The sequence below is a fragment of the Peromyscus eremicus genome, chromosome 3 (genome assembly GCF_949786415.1).
Source record: "Peromyscus eremicus chromosome 3, PerEre_H2_v1, whole genome shotgun sequence".
Taxonomy (NCBI): domain Eukaryota; kingdom Metazoa; phylum Chordata; class Mammalia; order Rodentia; family Cricetidae; genus Peromyscus; species Peromyscus eremicus.
The window spans coordinates 126224554-126251079 of NC_081418.1; the positions used below are offsets into that span (position 1 = coordinate 126224554).

Sequence of the window (26526 nt, forward strand, 5' to 3'; positions counted from 1 at the left end):
GTTTGTAATCCCAGGACTGAAAGACTCAGGCCTGGGACCCAGTGATGGGGGAGGGGAGGCCGCCCAGGAGCCCAGGAGCTGCTGTGTGCGGACCTGCAGCCCAAGCAGGGTCCTGTAACTCCTAACCCAGTCCACAGCACCCAGGCCCCTGCCCAGGCCCTGGCAATGAAAGCCACACAAAGTGGCCCCTTTAGTGGCTCTCAGCAGAGCCCATCACTTGTGGATCCCCTCAGCTCTGGCATGGAAAGCAGCTGGTTCTCTCTTACCCAAGCACCTAACAGTCCTGTCACCCCTTAGATCTAAAGAGCAGGAAAAACAGGCCCATCACCCCATGATCTAAATGCTCACCTGGTTTTGCCTAATATGTTTTATCAGCATGTATAGGACTTATGACTGACAGCTCAACTCCTGCCTGGAGATACACCCAAGGTAACTGGTGCCTACTTTGCCCTTTCCTACCTAGTAATTTATACAAATAGACCTGCTGCGATTATCAATAAAAATGATAAAGAGAGCTGTGTCAACCACTGACTGGAGGAAACAGCGGTGCTCCAGCCTGAGGAAGTCTACACAGCCCATAAAAATAACTAGAAGCAATAGCGGTCATTATTTGAGCATTACTTATCAATCATATAGCTAGTGTAGCTTTGTATTATCACATTGGAACCGCCTTATAATATACATATTTCTATTTTACAAACAAGAAAATGGAGGGGGAGACTTTGAAAGGGTTAAACACCCACAGAAAGGCTGCCCCTACTAGATGGAGGGAATCTCAGTTCTTGAATCTGTAGAATGGGCGACAACACAATGCAAAGTCGTTGTTTAATTAGTTGTCACATCTGGAATTGCTGGGGGTTTTCCTATCGCACAACAATGCATGCCATTTTCTCCTGCTGTAAGCCACAAGCTCCAGGCACACCACACACTTCCCCCTAAACATTCCCTCGTCTGTTTCATGCACTGGTATTTTTCCTTTGTAAAGATTTATTTTAATTTTGTGTGTGTACATACATGCATGAGTACAGGTGCCTTTACCATCAAGAAGAGGGTGCTGGGCCCCAGAAGCTGGAGCTATAGGCAGTTGTCTGTTGTGGGAACAAGCCGGGGTCCTGTACAGGAGCAGTGTGAGCCAAGCTGTCTCTCTGACTCCGTACAGCAGAATTCTCTCTCCAGCTTTTGAAGGTGGGATACTGAACCGCCTGAATGCTACACGGGGATCCTTGCCTGAAACTAGTCATTTTAATACTTTAAAGCCACATAAGGAAGTTCAAGGTGATCCCACTCATTAGGACTCTCTCTTCTGTCACTTCTCAGAACAACTTAAGGGCCAGGCAGCTTTCCCAACCTACTCCTTCCTTACCTGTCATTTACATGAATGCTGCCAGCAAAGTGGTCATGGGTGTCACACAAAATGAACAGGCATAGTACTATTCCTGCCAATACTGGCCCAGCTTGCCTTTGCCAAGTACTGGCAGGAACCTGTCCAATCACAGACAGGTGCCCCCCCGCCCCCCAATTACATTTCAAAGCTTTCAACTTGGAAGACTAAAATGGGGCAATTTAAATGCTGGAACGTTTTGAAAACTTGGGAGATCTGGGTATTTGCCAAAGGGATAGAATCTGAGCAGCCCAAGGACACTGGGTTCTCAAGAGCCCAGAAAAGCCAGGAGGAAGCAGAGCCCTTCCACACACTGCCTGAGGTGGTCCGTGGTGAGCTCTCCGCGGACAGCTGGATCCTTTACTTCCTGAAGAAAAACCAGCTGCAGGTTCAGCGCGGTTTGAAGGTTCGCTGCAAAAACGGGGTTCAGGGACAGTGGTGCCCACCTGTAATCCCAGGAGGTAGAGGCAGGGGGTGCTCAAGTTCAAGGCCAGCTGGTATTATAGGAGACTTTGTCTCCCAACAATATATATATATATTGTTGGGAGACAAAGTCTCCTATATATTGTTTTAAAGGTCAGGACCTGGGGCTTTAGTTCAGTGTTTGAGTATGTGGTCAGCAGGCAGAAGGCCCCCGGGCTCTATTCCCATGGGGGGGTGGGTGGGGGAGAAAACAGCCCATAAATAGATGAAAACTGCTTTATAATTTGATAAACTTCAGTCAAGTTTCAACATTTATAGATAACTACTCCCAGAATCCACCCAGCACGATGGTGACACTGACTTTATTGGAACAATGGAGTGATTGCAATGCTGTGGGCCAAACCCAGAAGTCCTGCATCAGCCACAGTCAGCCGGGCACAGAGGACTTGGGCCCTTTTCTTTCCAGCAGTTCGGAGGAGGAAACTGTGCTAATGAGAGGCTGCTCTCTCCCACTCAGTGCTCCCAGGCCTGTGCCTGGGGTGTGCGACCAGACCACTCGGTCTGTGCTCTCATGAGGGGTGGGGTGCTGCCAGGTAAAGGCAGAGGCCGCCAAGGTGGAGCCGAGCCCACTTCCTCTCTCCCCAGCTGCAGTTACAGCTGTGCTGTGATGGACGAGGTTTAGGAGAAGACCGGAGAACGGGGCCTCCAGAGCCCCTCAAGGCATTACATTTCCATGAAACCTTATCTGTGCGCTGGGCTTCAGAGAATCAGCGCACCACTGCTGTGTGTTCAAGGTTCCTTAACTTAAACACTGGGAAACAGGGTATTTATTTAAGGGAGTCATTCTCAAATCTTTTTTCCTTTTTGTGGTTTTGGGGATTGAATCCAGGGTCTCGTTTGTGTGAATCAAGCACTCTGCCACTGGCTACACTCTCAGACCTCAAACTGTGTGTGTGTGTGTGTGTGTGTGTGTGTGTGTGCGCGCGCGCGCGCGCGCGTAGAGGATCAGAGGACAACTCACCAGAATTGGTTCTCTCATGTGGGTCTCAGATCATCAAGCTCCATGGCAGAGACCCTTACCCACCGAGTCATCTGCTGGCCACAAATACCTTTTTTAAAGCATCATTTCTGTCGGTTAAGATCTGTGTATACATGTGGTGCTGGGACTGAACCTGAGCTGAGTGCGTGCTGGTGAAGCACTCCATTGTCCTCTGTACATGGAAGCTTACTGTGCTGAACAGACAACTGTAATATCCCCTTGCAGCTGGGGTGAGGCAGGGACTCTGTCCTCTCTGCCACCCTCTAGACTTCATTGGGGTGAGGGGAGTGGTGGGGGGGGGCGTGGGGGGAAGCTTTGCCAAGACTGAGGGACACAACTGGTTCAAAGGAAAAGTGAACATTTAGACAAATAACACAAATGAATCAACAGAGGAGAAAGAAAAGCCTTTAAGTTTGGGAAGAGGTGGACTTGAGGACCTGAGGACCTGCCACACTGTCACTGGTACAGAGAAGTGCAGTGTGAACGGGCAGCTGAGGCAGCGGCTAAGTCAAGGATGGCATGGGAATGTTATGTGCACAAGTTTCATGTACACAGATGGCACACGATCAGAGAACATGAAGAGAATCTCTTTACTCTTAGGAAACACACACTGGGACGTATAACCTAAAGGGGATACAGGGGTACAACATAGCTGTGGATGTCTTTCTGTATGCTGTGAATATGTGTTGCTCTGATTGGTTGATAAATAAAGCTGCATTGTCCTATGGCAAGGCAGCTTAGAGGCAGGTGGGAAAATCCAAGCAGATATATGGAAAGAAGAAAGGAGAGTGGGAGAGATGCCTAGCCTCTGCCCAAGGAGAAGCAAGATGTCAGCAGACCGGCAGCACCATGGCCAGGTGGCAAAACACAGATTAATAGAAATGGGTTAATTTAAGATGAAAGAGCTAGCTAGCGAGAAGCCTGCCATAGGCCATGCAGTTTGTAAATATATTAAGCCTCTGAGTGATTATTTTATAAGCGGTGGGACCAAGGGCCAGGCGGGACCAGAGAAACCTTCTGGCTACACAACATAGTTCTAACAGCCAGGTGGGGTTGGGGTGGGGCAGTATGGTGAACACCAGCGGACAGTGGTTCTCAAACGGGGACCCCTGCAGAGGCACCAGTCACCCACAAACTGGCTGGAAATACATGTGCTTGGGCCACACCCCAAATGTACTAACAGCTGCCTGGGGGTGGGGCTGGTACCATAAACTCTCTGGAGGTCTCCCTGGGGAAGGTCCGGGCACGCACCCTACAAACCTGAGTAGGAGAGCCCAGCAATCTCTATGAAGAGGTCTTCCTCGGAGAAGCTTTCAGGGAGCATGAGGCAGGCGGCGGTCACCGCGCTCTTCAGGTTCTTATCCAGGGCTGATCTAAGAACCATGTTCTCGTTCATCGATACAATCTTCACCTGGAAAAGGTGGACCATTGAGAGGAAGCACTGCAGGGGCAGGTGTTGCTCCAACACTGACGGTCCCCTCTGCCGGCCACGGAAAAGATAAGAACATATGCCCAGTGACCTGAAGCTCTCAGGACTCTAACAAGAAGTCCCAGAGTCTCCTGCTGAATGACAGTCAGAGAAAGTGTGACAAAGCAAAGGATCACGATCTCAAGGAAAATCAGTTAATATTCTTATTAAATATATATTTTTTTATATTTCTGAGTGTTTTGCCTGCATGTAAATACATGTAGCATGTGCATGTACTGCCTACAGAGGCCAGAAGAGGGGGTCAGATGCCCTGCAACCGGAGCTACACGTGGTTGTGAGGCCCCACATGGTTGGTAGGCATGGAACCCAGATCCTCTGCAAGTGCAGCCAGTGCTCTTAGTCACCGAGCCCTCCCTCCAGCTCCGAATAGTCTTCTTAAATGAGGAAACTCTCACAGGCTTTGGAAAAGAAAAAATGTCCTGGGAGGAATTAAACTTAAAAATTTTATAATTCTTGCACTGACTGTATTTTACTTTTTACAGAATTTGCTCTCTTCTTGCCCACATGTAACCTGGGTAGTTCATGTTTTATTGCTGCTCTTCCAGAGGACCTGGATTCAGTTCCCAGCAATCACATCGGGTGGCTCACCACTGCCTGTAACTCTAGCTCCGGGGGATCTGACATCCTCTTCTGGCCCCCACAGGCTGACAGTCACACAAATAAAAACAAAAGGAAATCTTGACAAGACACACCCTGGGTTTTGAAGCTGTCTGGAGTTAAGCTGAGGTCTTTATCAACTGTGTGAGCCTAGGGCCAATTACCCTCTCAGGACTCAAGTCCAGATCCAAATCTATCCAGAGTTGTCACAAAGGTTGAGTATAATACAAGCCACGGTACCCACTGTACTATAATCACCTTGCTCAACACAAGGGCTTTCTCCTTCCAACGCAGCAGGAGCTGCTCCCTGACTCCCTGTGTGGCTGCACAGCAGCCAGCCTGCTCTGAGACTCTAGGCTTAAAGTCTGTGCTATGGTTAACAGGACCTTCCAAATCCCAGCTCTGTGGCTTCCCAAAATCCTTAGCAATAAAATGGCCTCACCAACCAATCCCACAAGTTTGCTGGGATAACGGAAGGAGACATTGCAAACAGCCCCAGACTGATGGAACCTCTTTGGGTTTCTTATGCACCGAACAACTTTCTCTGGTTTTATCTTTTTAAGGGTTCGTTTTTTTCATTCTTTCTTTTTTGGGCTAGCATTAACGGCAGTTTATCATCATGTTCTAATTAGACAGACCTAGGAGAACCCTGGAAATAAGCCCAACAGTCCCCCTTCCTTCCTTCCTTTTTTCTTTTTTAAAGACAGGCTCTCACCATGTAACCTTGGCTGGCCTGGAACTTGCTATGTAGACCAGGCTAGCCTCAAACTCAGATCCTCCTGCCTCTGCCTCCTGAGTGTTGGATTAAAGGGGCGAACCACTATGCTTGGGTCTTTGAATCTGGGTATTTTTTTTAATGTAGCCCAGGCTAGCCTTGACCTTGTGGTAATACTCCACCCTGTTTGTATGTGGTGAGATCGCAGGTGTGTGTTACCTGAGGTAGGAATATTTTTAACACTCAAGCCTCATATACAGCAGGCGAGGCAAAGGCACTTAATTCAACACCTCCTCTTCCACCCTCATGATGAGAACATGATGGGTCCGTAGTTAAGTCTTTCAGTACCCAGTGAGCTTAGTATCACTAAATTCACTGAGTAAAAGTAAACGGTCTAGGACAGCCAAAGGCTGAGTGATGAAGTAACAGCAAGCTAAAGTGAAGCCTGTGCTCGACAACCAAGTTCTAGTGTTTGGAGTTTGCCTCACGGAGTCAGTCGGGGAGGTACTTCTCATCTTGACAGATGGTTAAAACAAACAAAAACAACAACAACAACATTTTTTTCCAGTGCTAAGGATAGCCCAAACCCAAGCTCTTCCACACGCACGGCACCCTCAGCCACGCTCCCTGCCCCACTTTAAAGGTCTAAAATAACTGCTGTGCTCATTCCCTAACTTTCCTTTAAACATTTTAATTGAGAGAGAGAGAGAGAGAGTGTGTGCGTGTGTGTGTGTGTGTGTGTGTGTGTGTGTGTGTGTGCGCGCGCGTGCGCGCGCATGTGCAGATGTCAGAGGACAGCTTGTGGGAGTCGGTTCTCTCCTTCCACCCCACAGATTCCAGGAATCAAATCTCACCGGCCTCTTATTTGACAGCTCTCTCAAGCCTTGCATTCCATCTGCAATCACGGATCCAGGAAGGCAACCTTCATCTCACTAACGGGGAAACTGAGGACAGAGTGGTTCTGCTGCCTCCAGAGGACCGACTCCTGATTTGTCCCATGATGCCTCTCGACGTCCACATTCCCACTCTCAGCCTCATCTACCAGGTCCTTCTTAACAGTGCCACAATCTCTTTGTGTACATTTCTGTGGCTTTTACAGAAACCCAGTGGAATCAGAAGCTATTTTGGGATGTGAATAACTAAAAGATGCAGAGAAACGAATAACCTTGGGCGTCTTTTCCTGGTTAACAAAATACCACTTGTTCTCTAAGAAGGCCCCTCTCCTTGCGTTGTCAGAGAGCAGTCTGCTTGCTATTTAAGGTTAAGAGACTGAACATAAAAGCATCCTTACTCCAGGGGAAAATGTGTGGCTCTGGTTCTCCGACGAAAGGTGAACCAGGACCTCGTCTCCTTCCGTAGCTCTGCTATTTGTTGTTCAGAGTGAAAAGCCAGTGAAAGCTTGGGGCCCTGCCAGAGAGGCCTGGGAAAAGAAGCCAGCCCTCAGATTTGTGAATAGCTGTTTGTACCTACTGGGAATGCTCCGACCTGGACTGCAGACGGCATTAGCAATCTGAACTGCCGGGAGGAGGGGACGAGGCTTGAAGGGTCTTTCAAAGGGAGATTTGTGAGTACCTTTCAAGCCCGGAAAAAAAGAGTCACACGAGGGACTCCAGTATAACACAGTGACAGGCAGAGACTACTCAAAGTGCAGAGTGAACCTGTAGTCTCAAAGAACCCAGACCCTTGCAGTCCTGTGACACTCGGTCTCCACCAGAACCTCCCCATCTAAACCCCAGGGCAGGTGGCTGCTTGCTCCACCTGCTGGACTGGGGGCCCTGAGGACAACTGATATGGGGGTCTTATAGTTTTATTCCTTCAGCATGCATGGAGGAGAAACTTGGCTGCCTCCGAGTCACTAAATGAACGGCTCAATCTTTGCATTTCAAAGGTGAGATGCCCAAAGGCTAGCTCACAGTAGGGCAGAGCCGGAACTGAGAAACCAGGTCTCCCAATTCTTAGTTCAGGCCTCCCTTACACCACTGGGATTCAGAATGTACATCGATGAAGCTGCAACATGGAGAAAATCACCTAAGTGTGAACATACTAAAAAACCACTCCATCTTATGCTTTATACAGATGAACCATATGGGATATCAATTCTTTCTCAATAAAGCTGTTATTTTTAGTTACTTTTTATTTTTTGAGACAATGTCTCACTGTGTAACTCTGGCTGGTCTGAATGCTAGGTAGACCAGGATGGCCTCGAATCAGAGTCAACTATCTCTGCCACCTGAGAGCTGGGATTAAAAGCTTGTACCACACGCCTAGCTCCATTAAATACTTCAAACTCCATGATTCTTTACTGGAAACATATCTGTTGTAGGCCTTGGATATAGCTCATTGCTGGCCTTGGGTTCCATGCCCTGCACTATGCATGGGCAAGCACACCCACCCACCTACATTAACACATACACAGACAGCGAGTGACTCAGGACTTAAAGCTGTCCAGGAAATAAAAATAGGGTATCTTTTCAACCATGAGGCAAGCTGACAGGAAAGTAGGAAATAAATTTTTTAATTTTTTTTTTTTTCTATTTTTGAGATAGGGTCTCACTTATGCACCTCTGGCTGTCCTGGAACTTAGATATCCACCTGCCCCTGCCTCCTGAGAGCAGGGGTAAAAGCATGCACCACCTTACCCAGTGAAAGTGTAATAGAAGTATAATTTACAGTCAACCCTTTCTAGAAATGTCCATCTTTTCAAATCCTTTATATTCCTTTTGAACACTTAGCTTGCTAGTGGGTGAGAAATCCCTTTTCAGTTTGCAAGACACAGACACTTTGGAAGCTTTTGACAATATAATTTGATGCGATGCCTTTTAAAACATAAAAGATGAGGAGTTCACACATTTCAGAATTCTTTGAGACATTTGCTCATTTTCTTGTAGAAGATGCCATCAACCTGTATCAGCTTTGCTCAATCGTCACAAGTATTTGCTGCCACCTACAGGTCAAAAGTTTATCTGCAACTCCCAATGGGGAGAGGCTGGCAGTGTGGGGTGTGTGTGGGGGTGGGGTGGGGGTGTTAATGTTGCTCACTGTCTTCAGTGATTTATTCAAAAGATTTAATTTTAATATGTATATCAGACCTTTGCAACTACAGTTATAGACAGCTCACAGGAAGATCTAGGTCCAATCCCCAGCATAACAAACAAATACCACCAAGGGCATTTAGAATGTGTTCATTCTGTGATTCCACAGCATTTTGGTTTTTCTTTCTTTCTTTCTTTCTTTCTTTTTTCTTTAGAAACAGGGTTTCTCTATGTTGCCGTGGCTGTCCTGGAACTCAATTCTGTAGACCAGGCTGGCCTTGAACTCAGAGATCTGCCTGCCTCTGACTCCCAAGTACTGGGATTAACGGCATGCACCACTGCCCAGCTAGCATTTTTTGTTTTCTAAAGGCTAGTTTAAAAAACTTTCTTTAAAGGGCTGAAGAGAAGGCTCAGCAGTTGAGGGCCTAGGTTTGATTCCCAGCACCCATATGGCAGCTCACAACTGTCTATAACTCAGGTCCAGGGGATCAGATGCCCTCTCCTGGCCTCTATAGGCACTGCATGCACACGGTGCACAGACACACAATTTATATAAAATAAAAAATAAATTTTGAAAAAAAGTTTTAAAGTATTCCAGGCAAAAGTGTAGCACAGAGACTATTATATTTTGATTCAAGCTCTTTTTACTTGAAAATAACAGACAGCCAAGAACACTGGGAAGGAACCAGCATTTTCTGAGTGTCTACTAAATCAAACACTTCGGAATGTCCACCCACAGACAGAATGTCCTGAGGGGAGGGAGACCCAGCCATCGGCGTGAGGCATGCAGTTAGATGAGAAGCAGACACCAAAGACTAGTTGTATTGGGTTCTAAAAAGTTGTGTTCTTTCGAGCACACCCTTCTTCCAGTTTCCAGGCAGGGCAGGACCGCCACACCCATTCTACAGATGGGTTAACTGAGATTTAGAGACAAAACCCAACTGTGCAAGTTCACATGAACAGCTAACAGAGGCAGAAAAAGAGGAGGACCCAAGGCTTCTTATTTTAGTCACTACTCCCCATTAAGCTACAGATTTTGCAAAAACAAAAATAAACACCCCCTCCAATAAAATCCCACCAAAATAAAATCCCAACAACCTCACAGGTCTGAGGATGTCCCCCCAGTGGCGGAGCAGCAGTTGCTCACACTCTTGGGATTGGATACGCTGGTGCACACCTGTAGTACCAGTTACTCTGGGGAACACGACAGGACCATGTCTCAAGGAAAAAACAAAACAAAAACCAGGAAGAAAACTTGGGACAGAAAATGTGTATTTACAAACTTCCAACTGCAGTCATTTGCTTAATGTCAGGTTTTACAAGTATAGGGCCTTGAAGTGATTTGTCCACTGTGATGGTTTGAAAGAAAATGGCCCCCAAAGGGAGTGGCACCATTAGGAGGTGTGGCCTTGTTGGAGGAAGTATGTCACGGTGGGGGTGGGCTTTGAGGTCTTTTTCTCAAGCTTCACTCAGTGTGACTGTCAGCTGACTTCCTGTGGCCTGAAAGGTGTAGGACTCTCAGCTCCAGAATCACATCTGCCTGCACGCCACCACCATAAAGGACTAAACCTCTGAAACTGTACGTGAACCACCTCACTTAAATGTTTTCTTTATAAGAGTTGCCACGGTCAGGGTGTCTCTTCACAGCAATGAAAACCCTGAGACATTCACGAAACATAAAATTATTTCTTATGAATACTTGTGGAACAATTTCAGGATGCCTGCTGCTCATGGACATTTACAAATGTTTCTCCTGGGATAGGGATGCTGCTCAGCTGTAGGGTGCTTCAACCAGTCTGCAGCAGGCCCTGGGTTCCAATCCCAGGACACCCACATGCTCTACCTGAAGTAGAGACTACAGCACACATAGACATAGGTAAGGCACCCCCGTAGGTGTTTACCTGAGCACAAGCATGTGTAATATGCATATACATGTGTCATATTGCTCCAAATACACAATCCTGGCCATGTGAATGAGCTGCACTACCACATTTAAAGTACAGATTCTAAGATGGGAGACTCTTTAGAGTTCACATCCATCAACACAGAGTGTTCTCTCTTGTTCGTTCTCTCTCTCTCTCTCTCTCTCTCTCTCTCTCTCTCTCTACCCCCCGCCCCCTATCTCCCCAAATACATAAATAAATGAAAAAAGAAAAACACCACCTCCAGTGCCTCACTGTGTTCACCAACATGACTCTGGATCTTGCTGTTTAGGATTTTGTTTTTGAAGATGTATGTATTTTATGTGCATGAGTGTTTTGGCTGCATATTTATGTATGTGCCTGGTGTTTGGGGTCAGAAGATGACTCTGGATTCCCTGAAACTGAAGTTACAGATGGCTGTGAGTAACCATGTGGGTGCTGGGAACTGAACTTGAGAGTCTTCTGGAAGAGCACTGCTCTTAACCACTGAGCCATTTCTCCAGCTTCCTGTTTAAGGCAGTTCTGATATCTGAGTTCTGATTAACTCACAGCCTTTTCTGAGTAACTCAATTTCCAGTACCCCTCACTTCCTGGAGCTGGGGAGCCTTCTGGGCAGCCTGGAGCCTACCCATTGCACGGTTTGTTCCTCTGCTAATCAGCCCTGTCCTGAAGCTAAGCACATGCTCATCCAGTCTCAGGGCCTGGGAGTGTGGCTCAGTGGTGACAGCCCTAGCCCCTCTGTTCCATTCAGGAATTCCAAGGGTTTTAGGAGCTCTCTGCCAGGAGCCAGGACAAAGCCCACTATACGTCTTACACACATACTACATGCACGCAGATGCATGTCTACATGTTATGCACAAAATCTCCTTTTATAGCACAACACCATAGAGGAATCTCTTTATACTGTGGGGTAATGAACTTCGTAGAGGGTAAGAGGACCACCAACATTTCCATTTCCTGGAATTTCCTATCTATGAGCTCACAGAGATCAAATCGAGGTCAAGTTCAGAGACAAGTGGCTGTGCTAGCTGTGGTGGCATGGAGGGCACAGACTCACCGGCTTTTGGAGGCGTCCGGCGATGTACAGACTATTCCAGTTCAGGAGGTCGTCAATTAGGGTACCAGTGGAGATGACCCCGTATTTGATAAGCTGCAAGAGAAGACACGAGCATGACAAATATCAAACCACCAGGCTGCTGCTGCCACAGGCAGAAGGGAGGGAGGGGCTAAGGGCTTGTTCAGGAACAGGAGGCTCATCTGCTAAGCAACTAAAAATACCTACCCTTCAAAACCCCACATCTTGCTGGGCAGTGGTGGCGCCCACCTTTAATCCCAGCACTCGGGAGACAGAAGCAAGCAGATCTCTGAGTTAGAGGCCAGCCTGGTTTACAGAGCGAGTTCCAGGACAGCCAGGACTACACAGAGAAACCCTGTCTCACAAACAAACAACCCCCAAACAAACAAACAAAAAACCCAAATCAAACTGAAAAAGAAAACCCATTATCTCTATCAAAACTGCCCAGAGATTTAGTGTCAAGACTGACCTGGCTCCCAAGGTACAGGAAGTGAGGTGACCAGTATTTTAACGTATATGATTGTTAAAGGCAGAACGGCTCTTAGACACCATCTAGTATCAGTCCTCAATGCTAGATCCTTCCAATTTCAGAAACGATGATTTAGGTAATGTTCCTCATTTGAGAAATAAGAAACTGAGTGCCAGGGGCCAGTGAAAGGGCTCAGTAGGTAAAGCTGCTTGCGGCCAATCCTGATGACTTGAGTTTGACCCTAGAACCCGTGAGATGAAAGAGAGAACTGAATCCCGCCAGTTGTCTTCTGACTGAAACACACACACACACACACACACACACACACACACACACACACACTGTAAATCTTAAAAAGAAATCTGAGGTCCAGCCACAGTAAATGGCATGTCACAGTGGCACTGCACCAGCAGATTGAGAGCGTGGTCCTGCAGCTGGGCACAGCAATGCATGCCTCCTAGGTCCTGCAGCTGGGCACAGCAATGCATGCCTCCTAGGTCCTGTAGCTTAACACAGCAATGCATGCCCACATGCCTGCTATCCCAGAGCCTAGTGGAATGCTGGATTGCTTCAACCCAGGAGTAGTTTGGGATCAGCTGGATAGCAAAGTGTCTCAAATAACAGATAACCATAAGGGCTTAACACTTACATCCTAGAATTGCAGCCCGGGCTTCCCACATTCTTTGCATTACAAAATACTAGAAATTCTTCAACTAAAATTTTCAATGGCCTTTTCCCCACAGTCACTTTCAGTGCTGTTGACTCTTTCAAATGGTGACAAACTGCAAATGAACACCCAAAGATGAAAACCCACCTCTCAGTGCCAAGCACATGGAATGACAGAGGAGGTAATGTGTATAAAGCTCCAATGTGGATTTCCTAGCTTACTTACTCTTTCATTGTGTCAACAAGTATCTAAGCAGCCTTCTCAGGCTGCAAATATTTACAAAGTAGCTAAAAAATTACAATAAAAAAGTACAGCCCTTGTGGCATACAAGCATGCGCAAACATTTGGTTACTGGAGCTTATAATATTGTTTGGAAATTATTAATCAAAGACAGGCTTGGCAGAGTACTAATTATGAAGGAAGAACCAAGCCGTGTGCCGTGCATAGCAAAAGGGGAGGCAGAAGGGCTGTGTTGCTTCAGACAAGTGACAGCTAGGAGGCCCCAGGGACACTGTGGGCCTGGAAGTTCAGGGGCCTGTCACTAGGTAGCTGCGGGACCTTAAAACGTCACTTGCCCTCTCTGAACTGAGGTTTCCTTGTCTGCACTGAGCAGGAAGGTACTCAAAAGACCAGAAAACCCATTCCTATCTGGGCATGGTGGCGCACACCTTTAATCCCAGTACTTGGGAGACAGAGGCAGGCGGGTCTCTGAGTTCAAGTCCAGCCTGGTCTATAGTATGAGTTCCAGGACAGCCAGAGGTACACAGAGAAACCCTATCTCAAAACAACTAAACAAAAACAACACAATGATAAGGAAAAAAGAAAAGGCACGGCCTGAAGACTATGAAGACATCACTGCACAGCCACATAATCATTTCTCTGCCAAGTTCAGACGGGTTTTCAAAGCCTCTCCTGTCATTACACCAACCTCCTGCCCTTCACAGCCTGGTCCTTTGACCAATCATAGTATCATTTTCTGGGGCTTGTCAAATATGCAGAATCTCAGGTTCCATCCTAGACTAACTGAACGTGGAGCTGCATTTCAACCCGATCCCTAGGAGACTCACCCTGTGAAGGTTAGACCGCCCCATGCTGGGGATCAAACCCAGGACCTAGGAAAGTGCCGTCACTAAGCTGGATCGCCAGTGCCCGAAGTGTTATGTCTACATAGGGTTCCTGACATAAGACGATCTACTGGGGGCGGGATCCAAACGTCTCACCTGCCCTCTGACATGCAACTCAAATTCTACCCACCCGCTGACACCAAGAACTGCTCCCAGGCAGCAGACGGCCTCTTCACTTCCTGGTAGTACCTGCTCCTTCTTCCAGAGGACATCACTCCATCCTGCTCCTCAGTGGCCCCACTGTTTCTCCATACGGCCCAGACAGCAGTCCTCAAATGTGAATCCCTACCCAGGACCCACTTAGCAGTGTGGCCAACAGATTAAAACCTGAAAACTACTTGGTCGAAGGTCAAAAGGTAAAGTCCAGTCTCTGGCAGCCATTTTCTTACACCCCGGTCACAGCCTGACAGATCGAGACTCTAGTTCTGTCTGTGCCTGGGTTTTTAAGAAAGCAGGACAAGCTGTGACTGTTTCCTGAGAAGGTGGACACACATATTTCACCAGGGTTTTGCTGTCATTTTACAGCTCCCCAGTTAGGGCCAAGGGCTGAAGGCACTCACCTTCCCATCACACATGATCAGTGGGTTGAAGTAGACTCCGGCACCATAGTTATTCTGCACAGAGGAGATGATCCTGGGCCCCAAGAGTTTGAGGAAGGAGTAGTGGCCCCAATTCTTCTTCAGGTTTTTGGTGTGCCAGGCGACAGGGTCATCTACTGTGAACACTAAGTCTAGCATGGGGTTCTGGAAAGTGGAGGAACAAGGAAGTGTTCAGCACTAACACCTGAAGAAAACACTAGAGAAATAACAGAATTCTAAAGTGCTACAATATTACATGCCATGGTCAGAAGGCCAAGGGCTGTCATCGGGAACCTGAGCAAGTCCCACAGAGCAGCGCTACCTTGGCTTTATCCATACGAACGATGACATTGCACTGTCGCTCGCTCGCTCGCTCGCTCGCTCGCTGTGTGCCACAGGGCCAGCACTCGTCTGATTGCTGACATACAATCAGTCAGTTTACTTCCAACACGATCCCACAAGGCAAGTATGTTATCCAACTGTATAGAAAGGAAATGAAGGGCCAGGGAAAGCGCTCTGCCCAAAGGTGTAGAGCCCAAGTGTGGCAAGGAGAGCTGGCTCAGTGGTTAAGAGCACTGGCTGCTCTTCCAGAGGACCTGAATTTCATTCCCAGCATCCACATGGTGGCTCGCAACCATCTGTGGCTCTAGCTCGAGAGGACTGATGCCTTCTGACTTCTGTGGGCACAAGGCATGCATGTGGTCCACATACATTCACATTGGTAAAATACTCAAACATGCTGTGGGATGGTCTGTATGTCAAGTGTGTTGCTGATTGGTCAGTAAATAAATCACTGATTGGCCATTGGCTAGGCAGGAAGTATAGGCGGGACAAAGAGAAGAATTCTGGGAAGTGGAAGGCTGAGTGAGAGAGACACTGCCAGCCGCCATCAGGACAAGGAAGATGTAAAGTACCGGTAAGCCATGAGCCATGTGGCAAGGTATAGATTAATGGAAATGGATTAATTTAAGATATAAGAACAGTTAGCAAGAAACCTGCCACGGCCATACAGTTTGTAACTAATGTAAGTCTCTGTGTTTACTTGATCGGGTCTGAGTGGCTGTGGGACTGGCGGGTGAGAGAGATTTGCCCTGACTGTGGGCCAGGCAGGAAAACTCTAGCTACACAAACACATAAATAAATCTTTAAAAAATCATTAAGAAAAAAGCCAACAAACAAACAAACAAACAAACAAACAAAAAACTCAAGTTCTGATAAGTTTCAGGGCAAAGATCTCAAGAGTCTACCACTTAAGATAGACAAATTATGCCTAAATTGACTCTATGAAGGAACATATATCAACTTCACTCAGAACCGATTGGAACAAGAGAATAAGGAAGATTTTTCTTGGACATGACACTTATGCATTCTCAAGAATGTAAGAGAGAAACACAGGACGGAAAAGTAACCCGGGAAGCATGGCAAAGGGTAGCTAGGTTAGAGGAAACTGCTCCCCGTAGGCTGGGGGCCAGGCGTGCTCCAGGACCTGCAGTTTGATGCTGGTGTCACAAAACATACTCTTGTGGTACTAAATGAGAGCAGGGTGATTTTCCATACTAAAGAATTTTCCAGAGTAGCTGAATGGAGGGAGGAGATCACAGATGAGGAAACTCTGCTAGAGAGAAACTGAAAGGTTCCACTCAAGAAACAAAATGGTGTTATTAGCTAAGGCACTGAGTGAGTGAGAGAATACATCGGACTTCTTAGCATGAACGTAGAGAATGGAAATTAAGGAGAAAGAAGGACCCTTTCTAGGAGAGAATCCTAGGTCAGCTCAAAAAAACAAAACAAATCCCTTCCCCCCCAAAAAAAACACCAAACAAACAAACAAAAAACCCTCCTTGAGTACAGGATGGCTATCAGGAGGCTAAGAAATGCTATGCATTTCCCAGGGCAACCTCAAACCATTGGTAATATTATTTAAGAATTGGAGGTAGCCGGGCGGTGGTGGCGCACGCCTTTAATCCCAGCACTTGGGAGGCAGAGCCAGGTGGATCTCTGTGAGTTCGAGGCCAGCCTGGGCTACCAAGTGAATTCCAGGAAAGGCGCAAAGCTACACAGAGAAACCCTGTCTTGAAAAACCAAAAAAAAAAAAAAAAAAAAAAAAAAAAAAGAATTGGAGGTAATTTGGATAGGGCACTGTTGTGTGTGTGTGTGTTTGTGTATGTGTGTACAGATGCCCGAGTCCATGTGTTTACAGGCCAGAGGACGCTGGTTGTTGCTCTCAATTTCAATTACACTCTCATTTTCTGAGACAGGGTTTCTCACTAGCCTGGAGTTCACCAAGTAGGGAGCCAGGAAGCCCCTGGGATCCACCTGTCTCTGCCTCGCTAAGGCTGGGATTACAAGTGTACACCACAACGCCTGGCTGATGGACAATTGTCAAAAAGCAGTAATTATGATAATGCATATGCAGCCAAGTTACAGAAAACAGGTGGGAGACAGAAGAAATTCAAGCAACACCAGGAGGTGAATTTTAAGCAGAAGACAGATATGGCTAGGCGCTAAATCCAGGATGCCCTACTGTAACCTGTACACTTAATTCTGCAGACCACATTAGGATGTGTACTGCTCTTCCCAGTCAACTCTGAAGAGCAGTAAGGCTCAATCCTAACCAGACTCTTGTTAAATGTGTTGAGCTGAATACATGCACTGTCTCCTGCCCCAGCCCTTGCCCAGTCTACCAGCTTTCTTGAAGCCCAGGAATCATTTTGTATTCTCTCCTTATCTTTAGATGTGATTTTCAAACTTGGCTGCGAATTAGAGTCACCTGAGATGTTTTACACACTGTTCAAGTCCAAGCCTCATCCTAGGCCAGCGAAATCAACCCGCAGACAAAACCAGCCTTTGTATTTCTAAAAAAAAAAAAAAAACAAACCCAAAAACCCTCTGGAAAACTCCAAAGGCTGAAAACCCTTCAACAGGATCTGCTACTTTCCCCACCACCTTTTCCTAACAGCTCCCGATTTAGATTTAAGTAAATAGACTACTTATCCTTCACTTATCAGCTCAGGCCAGAGAGATGTCTCAGTAGACAGTGGAACTTGAAGCTAAACAAGACAAACTGAGCTCAATCCCCCCACAGGACCCACGTGGTGCAAGGAGAGAACCAACTCCCTTAAGATGTCCTCTGACCTTCAAGTGTACGCTGGTTATGCATGTGCGCCTGCCACATAACCAGCAAGTAAGTAAACAGAAACGTCAACATACACATTTTCCTGGGCGTGCACGAGCCTTTAATCCCAGCACTGTGAGTTCGAGGCCAGCCTGGTCTATGTAGTGAGTTCCAGCCAGCCCCCGACCTGAGAAACCCACTAGTTCAGCTCACACCGAGGTCACTTTGGTAGGATGAACATTTTACTAGTTGGCGCTTGGCGTGTCCGGGGCTCTGCGGGGACTGAAGGCATACAGGGACCGGCGAGCAGGTGCCAGGCTGAGGCTGGTCGGGAAGACGCGGGCCTGGGGACTCACCTCCTGGTGTGCACTGGGTCCCGCCTGGCGGTACACCGCCGAGCCGTAGGCGAAGGCCAGGCTCAGGTCCTCGGGGAAGTGAGCCAGAATCCTGCGCAGGCCCACGCCCGAGCTCTGCAGCGCCTGCACCGCCATGGGCCGGCGGGCGGGCGGGCGGGCAGGCGAGCACGCTGACAGGGTAGGGAGTGCAGCGCCTACCCCGTGTTCCCAACTCGGGGTCCCGAGGACCGCGCTTCCGCCTGGGCCCCGCCCCTCCACGCACACGCGCTTCAGAGCGGGCGGCTGGCGGCCAGCAGGGAAGCCGGGACTCCGTCGCGCCCCCTAGCGGGCGGAGGAGCGCGCTGCAAGCCCAGCCTGGGACTGCTAACCTGCTACAGAGCCTTGCAAATCCTCTGTAGCACTCAAGCCAGGAACGATTTTTTTTTTAAGATTTATTTATTATGTATACAGTGTTCTGCCTGCATGAATGCCTGCACGCCAGAAGAGGGCACAAAATCTCATTATAGATGGTAGTGAACCACCATGTGGTTGCTGGGAATTGAAATCAGGACCTCTGGAAGAGCGGCCAGAGTACTTAACCTCTGAGCCGTCTCTCCCAAGCTCACACCACCACCCCTTTGTTTTTTCTACGAATGATTTTTAAGTCATGCATTTATTGTGTACGAATTTTTTTCTTTTTTCTTTTAGACAGGGTCTCACTATGCAACTGGCCTGGAATTTGCTATGTAGACCAGGCTGGCTTTGAACTCATAGCCCTCTACCTGCCTCTGTCTCCCAAGAGCTGGGATAAAGGCATGGGCTACCATGTTCAAAATATTGTGCACTTTATCATCTCTAACTTTAAACTGTAGGAGATTTTAAAGATTTAGAGAAACAAAAAATTTTAAAACATGCCCACTCTACCACCAGGAGATTGTGATTGTTAGAAACTGGCCGTGGTTTCTTCACATTAAAAGCCCCATTCAAGTCTGATAATAGATAAAGTGCTCCATAAATGTGAACACATTGTACAAACATTCCCTCATATTTTCGTTCAATTTTAGGATTAGAGAAGAAAGTCCATGCCCCTTTGGGAATGGTCTCACAAAGGGCTCTTTAATTTACATGCCTTTTCTGGAGAAAATGGGATCTGGTAGAAGATACCATAGAGTTCTTTACACCATGAGAGACACTTGCTCAAGACGGCAGGAGTCTTTGGGACATGGTTGAGCTCCCAGATTCTTTGAAGCTGCGCTTTCTTTTCTAACTTGCACGGCCTCTCAAAGATGAGCATGGCCACCTGCAGTCCAAGCTACTTGTGGGGCTCCGGCAGGAGGATGGTGAGTTCTCAGCAGGCTTTAGCTACATAGTGAGTTTTAGGTCGGACTGAGATATTCTGAAAGATCCTGCTCTCAAAGGAAATGGCAACAAAGTATTAGGGCTGGGTGGCGTGGCTCAGTGCTGGGGAAATTGTCTGGCATGAGCAAAGTCCTGGGTTCCATCCCAAGCACAGCAAATGACAACGTACTAACCAATGGGGTTGGGACTGCAGCTCAGTGATGAAGTTCCCAGCATTCACACAGTGGCTCACAACCATCTGGAACTCCAGCTCCAGGGGATCTCGTATCTGATGCCTCCTTCTGAGCTCTCGAGGGCACCAGGCCGTGCCCATGGCATACGTACGTACATGCAGGTGATCACTCAGACACATAAAAATAAAAATTTAAAACAACAACCCCAACTAAGGGACTGGGGAGAGGGTCCAGCTAGAAAAGTGCTTACACGTGCAAACATGGAAACCTGAGCTTAGATCACCAGAAGCATATAAAGTCATATGTGGCCCAAGTCTGTAACCGCCGAACCCCCAAACTCCTATGGTGAGGGGGGGGCAGAAGCAGGAGAACAGCTTGAGGGTTGGCTAGCCTGTGGTACACAACAGAGGACACCCAGAGACCTGTCTCAAACCTACGCTGGAGGTTGTCCTCTGACCTCCATGTGTGTGCTGTGGCACTTCTGCATGCGTGAGTATGTGTAGTGGTATTTGCTCCACCCATGACCTTGGGCTATACGGCCTGAAGGAGTCAGGAGGTGGCTCAGCGGTTAGGAACACTGACTGTTGTTCCAGAGGAACCAGGTTCAATTCCCAGGTCGTCCGGAGTCCATCATGCCAGGCTTAAAAATAAATAAATAATTTAAAGGAAAAAGGGACCACGTAACCCGTTTCTCCTCTAAGAGGTCATGTACAACAGTAAGAAGCACCATCTCCTTCAGGCCTTATAGTCCAAGGTCACGGGTGGATCAAATACCATTACATGTATGTACACACACACACACACACACACACACACACACACACACACAAAAAAATGAGAAAGATAAGTAGTAACATCATCTCCATCTTACAAGTGAAGCTCAGGAGAGAGCAACCTGATTGAACTCACAGAAGCATGTGGCTTCAGGCCTGGCCACACGTCCAGGTCTCTCTCGTTCTAGTCCATCCCTGAAGGGTTTTGAGCAGGGACCCAGTGGGGTCAAATGACCTATGAGGAGAGGCAGGGAAACCGAAGATGAAGCTCTTGCCACAGGGTCACCATGAACTAAATAAAGAGTGGCCAGGCCCAGCAGGGCTGGGGACAGAGGCAGGAACAGCACAGACTCATTCCATTGGAAGGTCAGTTACCTGGATTCACGCTCTCCACGCTGCAGTGAGGTTGGTGCCCAGAATTTTGCAGGAATCCAGGGTCCGTGGCAGACAGACAGTTAAGCAACAAAACATGCAGTAATGCAGCAGGCACCCGGTGCTGTGAGGGACCAACTTATCCTTCCAAGAAGAGGACATGAATCAGCTCTGGGGGAGCTGCGGGGCCGCAGAGGGGAAGGGCAGGCCACAAAGCCAGGTCTTGGCATGGCCTGGGAGATGCTTTGCAGGCATGGGAAATCAGCTGGGTGGAAACATGAGCATAATTTCAGGAGAAGGAGTCGGGAGAAAGGCAGGCTGAAAGACTTGGAGCTTCGGGCTCCCCGTGTGGCAACAGGCATTTTGATTCATGCTGCAGAACCCTCACCCTTGTCCAGATGGTCTGGATCTGAGAGGCTCTCACTGTGGAAGTACACGGAACCCTTCCACCTAGAGACTGAATGAACAATGTTTCCAGCCGTTTCTCATCTTCTTTCTCCCCTGGAGGAAGTAACTCAACATTCTTCCCACCCCCTCGTTGGCAAGAGTAATGCATGCTCATAAAAATGTAAACATTACAAACTATGTGTCTCATCTCCCCCCTGAGAAAACCACTGGTAATCTTCAGTACATAGTCTTCCAGATATTCTTATGAATATATTAACATTAAAAACATTTTTAAATGGAATCGGATGATGGATATTATTTTTCACTTTGCCTTTCCCCCCCCACCTCACGTACCAAGGGCATCTTTGTCAGAGTATATAGATTTCATTCCATTTGCTAGCAGAGAATTATTCTAAAATATGGATATGCCATATTGATGGACATAGATGACTTCTCTTCTTTCATTTCTGCAATCGTGGGAGTGCAGCCCAGGGCCTCGCGTGCAGCAGCCAATACTGTAGCACCGAGCCAGACCCCCAGCTCCGTTTCTAGTTTTCATACATGAAAACGGTACTACGGTGAATATCTTTTTGGCTATTCCTTTAACGGTGTTTTTACATTTATGTGCATGTGTGTGGGCGCATACATGCTACGGCATGCCTGGGGAGGTCTGAGGACAATTTGGAGGAGTTGGTTCTCTCTTTTCCCAAGTGGATTCCAGGACTTGGACTCAGGTCATCAGGCTGAGTGGCAAGTGCTCTTGTCTGCTGGGCTAGCCCTCTGGGTCTTTCTTTTTGTCCATGCCAAGTATTATATTGATGTAAAGTTGATTCCCAGGGCTGGCAGGATGACTCAGCAGGTAGAGGTGCTTGCTCTGGAGGCCGAACAATCTGCGTTCAATTCCTGAAACCCACAGAAGGGAGAAGGGAGAGAACTGACTCCACAGAAGTTGCCCTCTGACCTTCACACATAGGCTGTCATCCATGCATCCCCATACGCATAACACACACACACACACACACACACACACACACACACACACACACACACACACTAATACATCATCTCTAAAAAGCTTATTGCCTAGAAGTGGAATTGCTGGGTCTAAGTGTCAGCACATTGCTAAATCCCCCTGCAAAAGACACATGAATTCACACAGGCACCGGTAGGGCTCAGTCCCTGATGGAAATAGAGTCTATAATGCGACACCATTTTTCTCCCTTACAGGCTCTTACATCTAATTATCAGTAATTTTCATTTTCACAGCACACTCCCTCCTGCTAACACAAAACCTCCAGCTGGAAAGTTCCACCCCACTCCTGTGTGTGTTTTTGCCTCTGCCCGGGCAGAAGCAGAAGCCGAGCAACAGAGAACACATTTGTTTTCTTCGGCAGAAATCCCCCTGCTCCCTTCAGCTCATCCGCTCTCTTCTAAATTACCGTGGCTCGCTGCGTTAGGAGCTATTAAAAAGCCCTTGTGTTCTATCTAATAGCTCCAAGGTTCTGTTGGAAAGCTCATGCCAACGAAATAAAAATGTTTGAGAGCCATTTCCAAAGATAAATGCCACTTGATTTCAGTGAATGCTGAGCCTCCTATCTAGCTTATCTAGCAGGTGTCTCTGTGGCCCTTAACAAGGACATTGCCAGGCTAGGATTTGCCTACAAGATTCACCCAGGCTGTGTGCGCGTGCTCTGTATAATGCCTGTACCTTTCAGGCCTTGGGTTTTATTTTCATCGGTGCTTTAAAAGAACAGGAAAAATAATTGGGGAAAAAATTCTGGTTATATTATTCCTTCACTTTTTCTGTGATGTTGGGGTTGGAACCCAGGGCCTCATACTCTGCTCTTGAGATGCACCCCGAGATCTGGGGTCTGGGGGGGGGGTTACAATTAAACCACTTGTTTAGCTGACTGCTGCCCAAAGCAGAGAGGGGTCTTGGTCTGTCTTTCTTTTTCTTTTAAAATAAAGGTGTATACTCTTTTTTTTTTTTCTTTGATTTTAAAAAGATGTGTGTGTGTTCATCTGAGGCCAGAGGAGGGCTTTGGAGCCCCAGGAACTGGACTCACAGGCAGTTGTGAGCTGTCTGATGTGGGTCATGGGATCAAATCCTAGGTCCTCTGGAAGAGTAGCATGTGCTCTTAACCACTGAGACAGCTCTCCAGCTCTTAAATGTGTAATACTTAAAAAAAAAAAGATGTATTTGTTTTATGTGTGGTGTTTTGCCTGCATGTATGTATGTACCATGTGAGGGCTAGGGACCCAAGGAGGCCAGAAAAGGGCATCAGATACCCTGGAACTGGGGAAACAGAGGCTGTGAGCCACCAGGTAGGTGCTGGGAACCGGACCCAGGTCTTCTGCAAGAGCAGCCAGTGCTCTTAACCTTTAAGCCATCTCTCCAGCCCCTGGATCCCTGTCTTATCAAAGGGAGCTCATGCTCTCATATTCACCCCATCAGTCTGTCACAGCTAGGGCAGAATAACAGAGTTGTTTTCTGCCTCCTCAGTGCTGGGAGTCAAACCCAGAGCCTGAAGCATCCTAGGAAACTGCTCAACTGTTGAAGTGTGCCCCGACCTGAGCGTACCTTAACAAAGCTTTAGTTTCTGGTCAGGGGTTCTGGACTATCACCTGAATTTGAATCCAGACCCCAAGATTTAATAATAGCTGTGTGACTTTGAACAAGAAAATTTAACCTCTCTGTGTCTTTTTTTTTCCCCTTCAAGACAGGGTTTCTCTGTGTAGCCCTGGCTGTCCTAGAACTCACTCTGTAGACCAGGCTGGCCTCAAACTTACAGAGATCTGCCTGCCTCTGCCTCCTGAGTGCTGGAATTAAAGGCGTGCACTACCATGGCCAGCTTCTCCCCCCCCCCCACCTTTTATCCCTGGTTTGTAAAGTGGGGCTAGTAGTGACACCTATCTCAGAGGACTGAGTATATAAGATGCCGCCTAGCATGTACGTAGTAGCCTGGCGCCTGCCGTAGAGTAAGCTCTCAACGAGCACTCTCCATCTTACTCAGTTCTCTCAGTGCTGGAGACAAAACTCTCAGGGCCTCAGCCACAGTATGCAGGCACCCCACCACCCAGTCACACCCCAATTCCTGAATTCTTAAGAGACAATGTATGAAAGGAATTTGGTGTAATCATAGCTAGTGTACTTGTGACACTTAGAACATACAGATGGAACTTCTCCGGACAATTTAATCTAGTTCTTTTTGTGGTACCGTGGACCTAACCTAGGTCTTCATCATCATGTTCTTCTGCTAAGCTACATTCCGGGCCCTGCAGAAGGAAATTTACATCTCTCTACAGTAGTAAACAATGGATTTGGTAGAGACATTCCTGTGTGACACTCCCGAGACTCTTTTTGCTTTAGAAGGATATTTTCACATGAACAGCTCGAGGGAGTAGGGGGGCTGGGGAGAAGGGTTGGACATGTGCAGCTCAGACAGATGAACTGGGAGACTTCACCCATGTGTTAATACAGCCCGTGGGCTGGGGCTTAATAGCAGAGTGTTTAGCTGTGTGAGGACCTGGGTTTAATTCCTGAGCACTGAGATGAAAGACAACAGTGTACCAGGCTTTCGCCCACCAACCAGCTCCCAAACCATGACAGGGAGACTTCTGGTGAGTTTTGAATGCTTGGCCTAGATTAGACACGTTTCTGGCTAGCTCTTTTACCTTAAATTAACCCGTTTCTCTTTATGTACCTTTTGCCTCAGGGCTTTTTACTTTTCTTTCTGTATAACTTACTTTTACCATTTCTGTCTGTCTGTCTGTCTGTCTGTCAGCTGCCTGGCTTCTGGCCCCAGGTGTGTCCTTCATTCTCTCCTCTCCTTCTTCTCTCCTTCCTCTCTTCTTCAGTCTGGATTTCTCCTATTTATTCTCTCTGCCAGCCAGCCCAGCCTATCCCTCTCCTGTCTAGCTATTGGCCGTTCAGCTTTTTATTGGACCAATCAGGTGCTTTAGGCAGGCAAGGTGAAACAAATGCAACACATCTTTACATAATTAAACACACATCCTTACATATTAAACACACAGCCTTACATATTAAACAAATGCTGTATAAACAAATGTAACACACCTTTGCACAGTTAAAGTAATATTCCACAGCATAAACAAATGTAACACATCTTTATCTGGTTAAACAAATATCCCACAACACAACAAAAAAGGTAACCCTTGCTTGCTGCCCTCCTCCTCTCCCTGGCCTTCCACAGCCTAAAAGCTGTACCCCCTTTCCTCTGTAAACTCCAGCAGGAGTTCAGCCATATTGTCCCTCTGTGAGACTATTACCGGATATGTGTGGCTCTTACATTTAAACATGGGAAAAAAATCTGTGTATTCTTTTTTTTTCTTCCCAAGACAGGGTTCTCTGTGTAGTTTTGGAGCCTGTCCTGGATCTCGCTCTGTAGACCAGGCTGGCCTCGAACTCACAGAGATCTGCCTGGCTCTGCCTCCCGAGTGCTGGGATTAAAGGCGTGCGCCACCACCGCCCGACCATCTGTGCATTCTTTTTGCTGTTTTTTTTTTTTTCTTTTGAGTGTCAGTTTATTTCATGGACTGAACTGAAATCATTAAAACTTTGGAGGGAAAGAGTAAAACTGAAAACTTCTCTACGTGTTTGACTTATGACTTGATGAGTGACTGCCTCCATTTTCATGTGTACATGATATACTTCGGTTGTCATGACAACTAAAATGGCTGACAAACAGAGTGTCTACAACTCCTGATGTGTAGTGGGCCCCATGGATGTGGTTGCTATTACTCTCTACTGTCCCTGATCTTCAGGCAAGGAACAGCTAGCTACTTTATGTCCCCAAAACTGGCCTAAAGTTTGGAAGAAAATGAGATGGCAAAAAAATCTAGTCTAAAGAAAAGAACTAATTGCTGTATACAAAATCCATCCCCCAGACACCGAGGCCTGCAATCAGATCTTTAGTCTATCCCCAGATGGGTTTACCTGACATTTTGGAAAAAATTCCAAAGTCAACTAAAATTTGGAAATTCTGGGTTAAATAAAGAAAAGTGGGCCCCTTCGTCATGGAGTTCTCAGGGCATTACGGTGTCACTAGGGACCTTCACAGGAAAAATGGAACAGGTATCACTTGGAGATTTCCAAGCCTGGGTTTCCTCCCGTCTCCCTCCCTCTCCCCGCTCCTTTCTTACCATCGGGGTTCATATTCTGTGGTATCAATTTAGGTTGGTGCTAGTCACTCCCTAGTCACAGAACTATCTCAGTCTCCCAAACTAATCAAGGCCAATTTGCACAAACTTCTTTTGCCTGAAGACACTGGAGCATCCTGTGGCCGGGAGAGAAATTGGATAGCTTCCCGGCACATTAATTACTGTTGTCAGAGAACAAAATGACCAGAGTTTACTTTAGAGTTCTTAATCAGCTCTATTGTTTTATTCCAGCATCGGGTAATACTTCATTTTCTAAAACAGAGTCAGTGTGCCCGTGAGCCAAGCGGGGCTAAGCTTCACAGACAGAGAAGGATGGGAAC

General features: G+C 47.2%; 1 protein-coding gene across 2 annotated transcripts in view; it reads right to left on the bottom strand.

Moving 5' to 3' along the window:
• Window positions 1-18173, bottom strand: part of Tamm41 (TAM41 mitochondrial translocator assembly and maintenance homolog) — a 37571-nt gene extending 19398 nt beyond the window's left edge. Inside the window, exons 1-4 of one of the 2 annotated variants that reach the window (XM_059258398.1) lie at window positions 17983-18168; window positions 14494-14676; window positions 11656-11748; window positions 4104-4254 (exon numbers count right to left, since the gene is read on the bottom strand). In XM_059258398.1, the coding sequence (XP_059114381.1) occupies window positions 4104-4254; window positions 11656-11748; window positions 14494-14676; window positions 17983-18117 (562 nt within the window). In that variant the 5' untranslated portion in view covers window positions 18118-18168. Of the gene's footprint in view, window positions 1-4103; window positions 4255-11655; window positions 11749-14493; window positions 14677-17982 lie in introns of both variants that reach the window. The other variant, XM_059258399.1, reaches the window with a different exon arrangement.
• Window positions 18174-26526: the final 8353 nt, after the last annotated feature.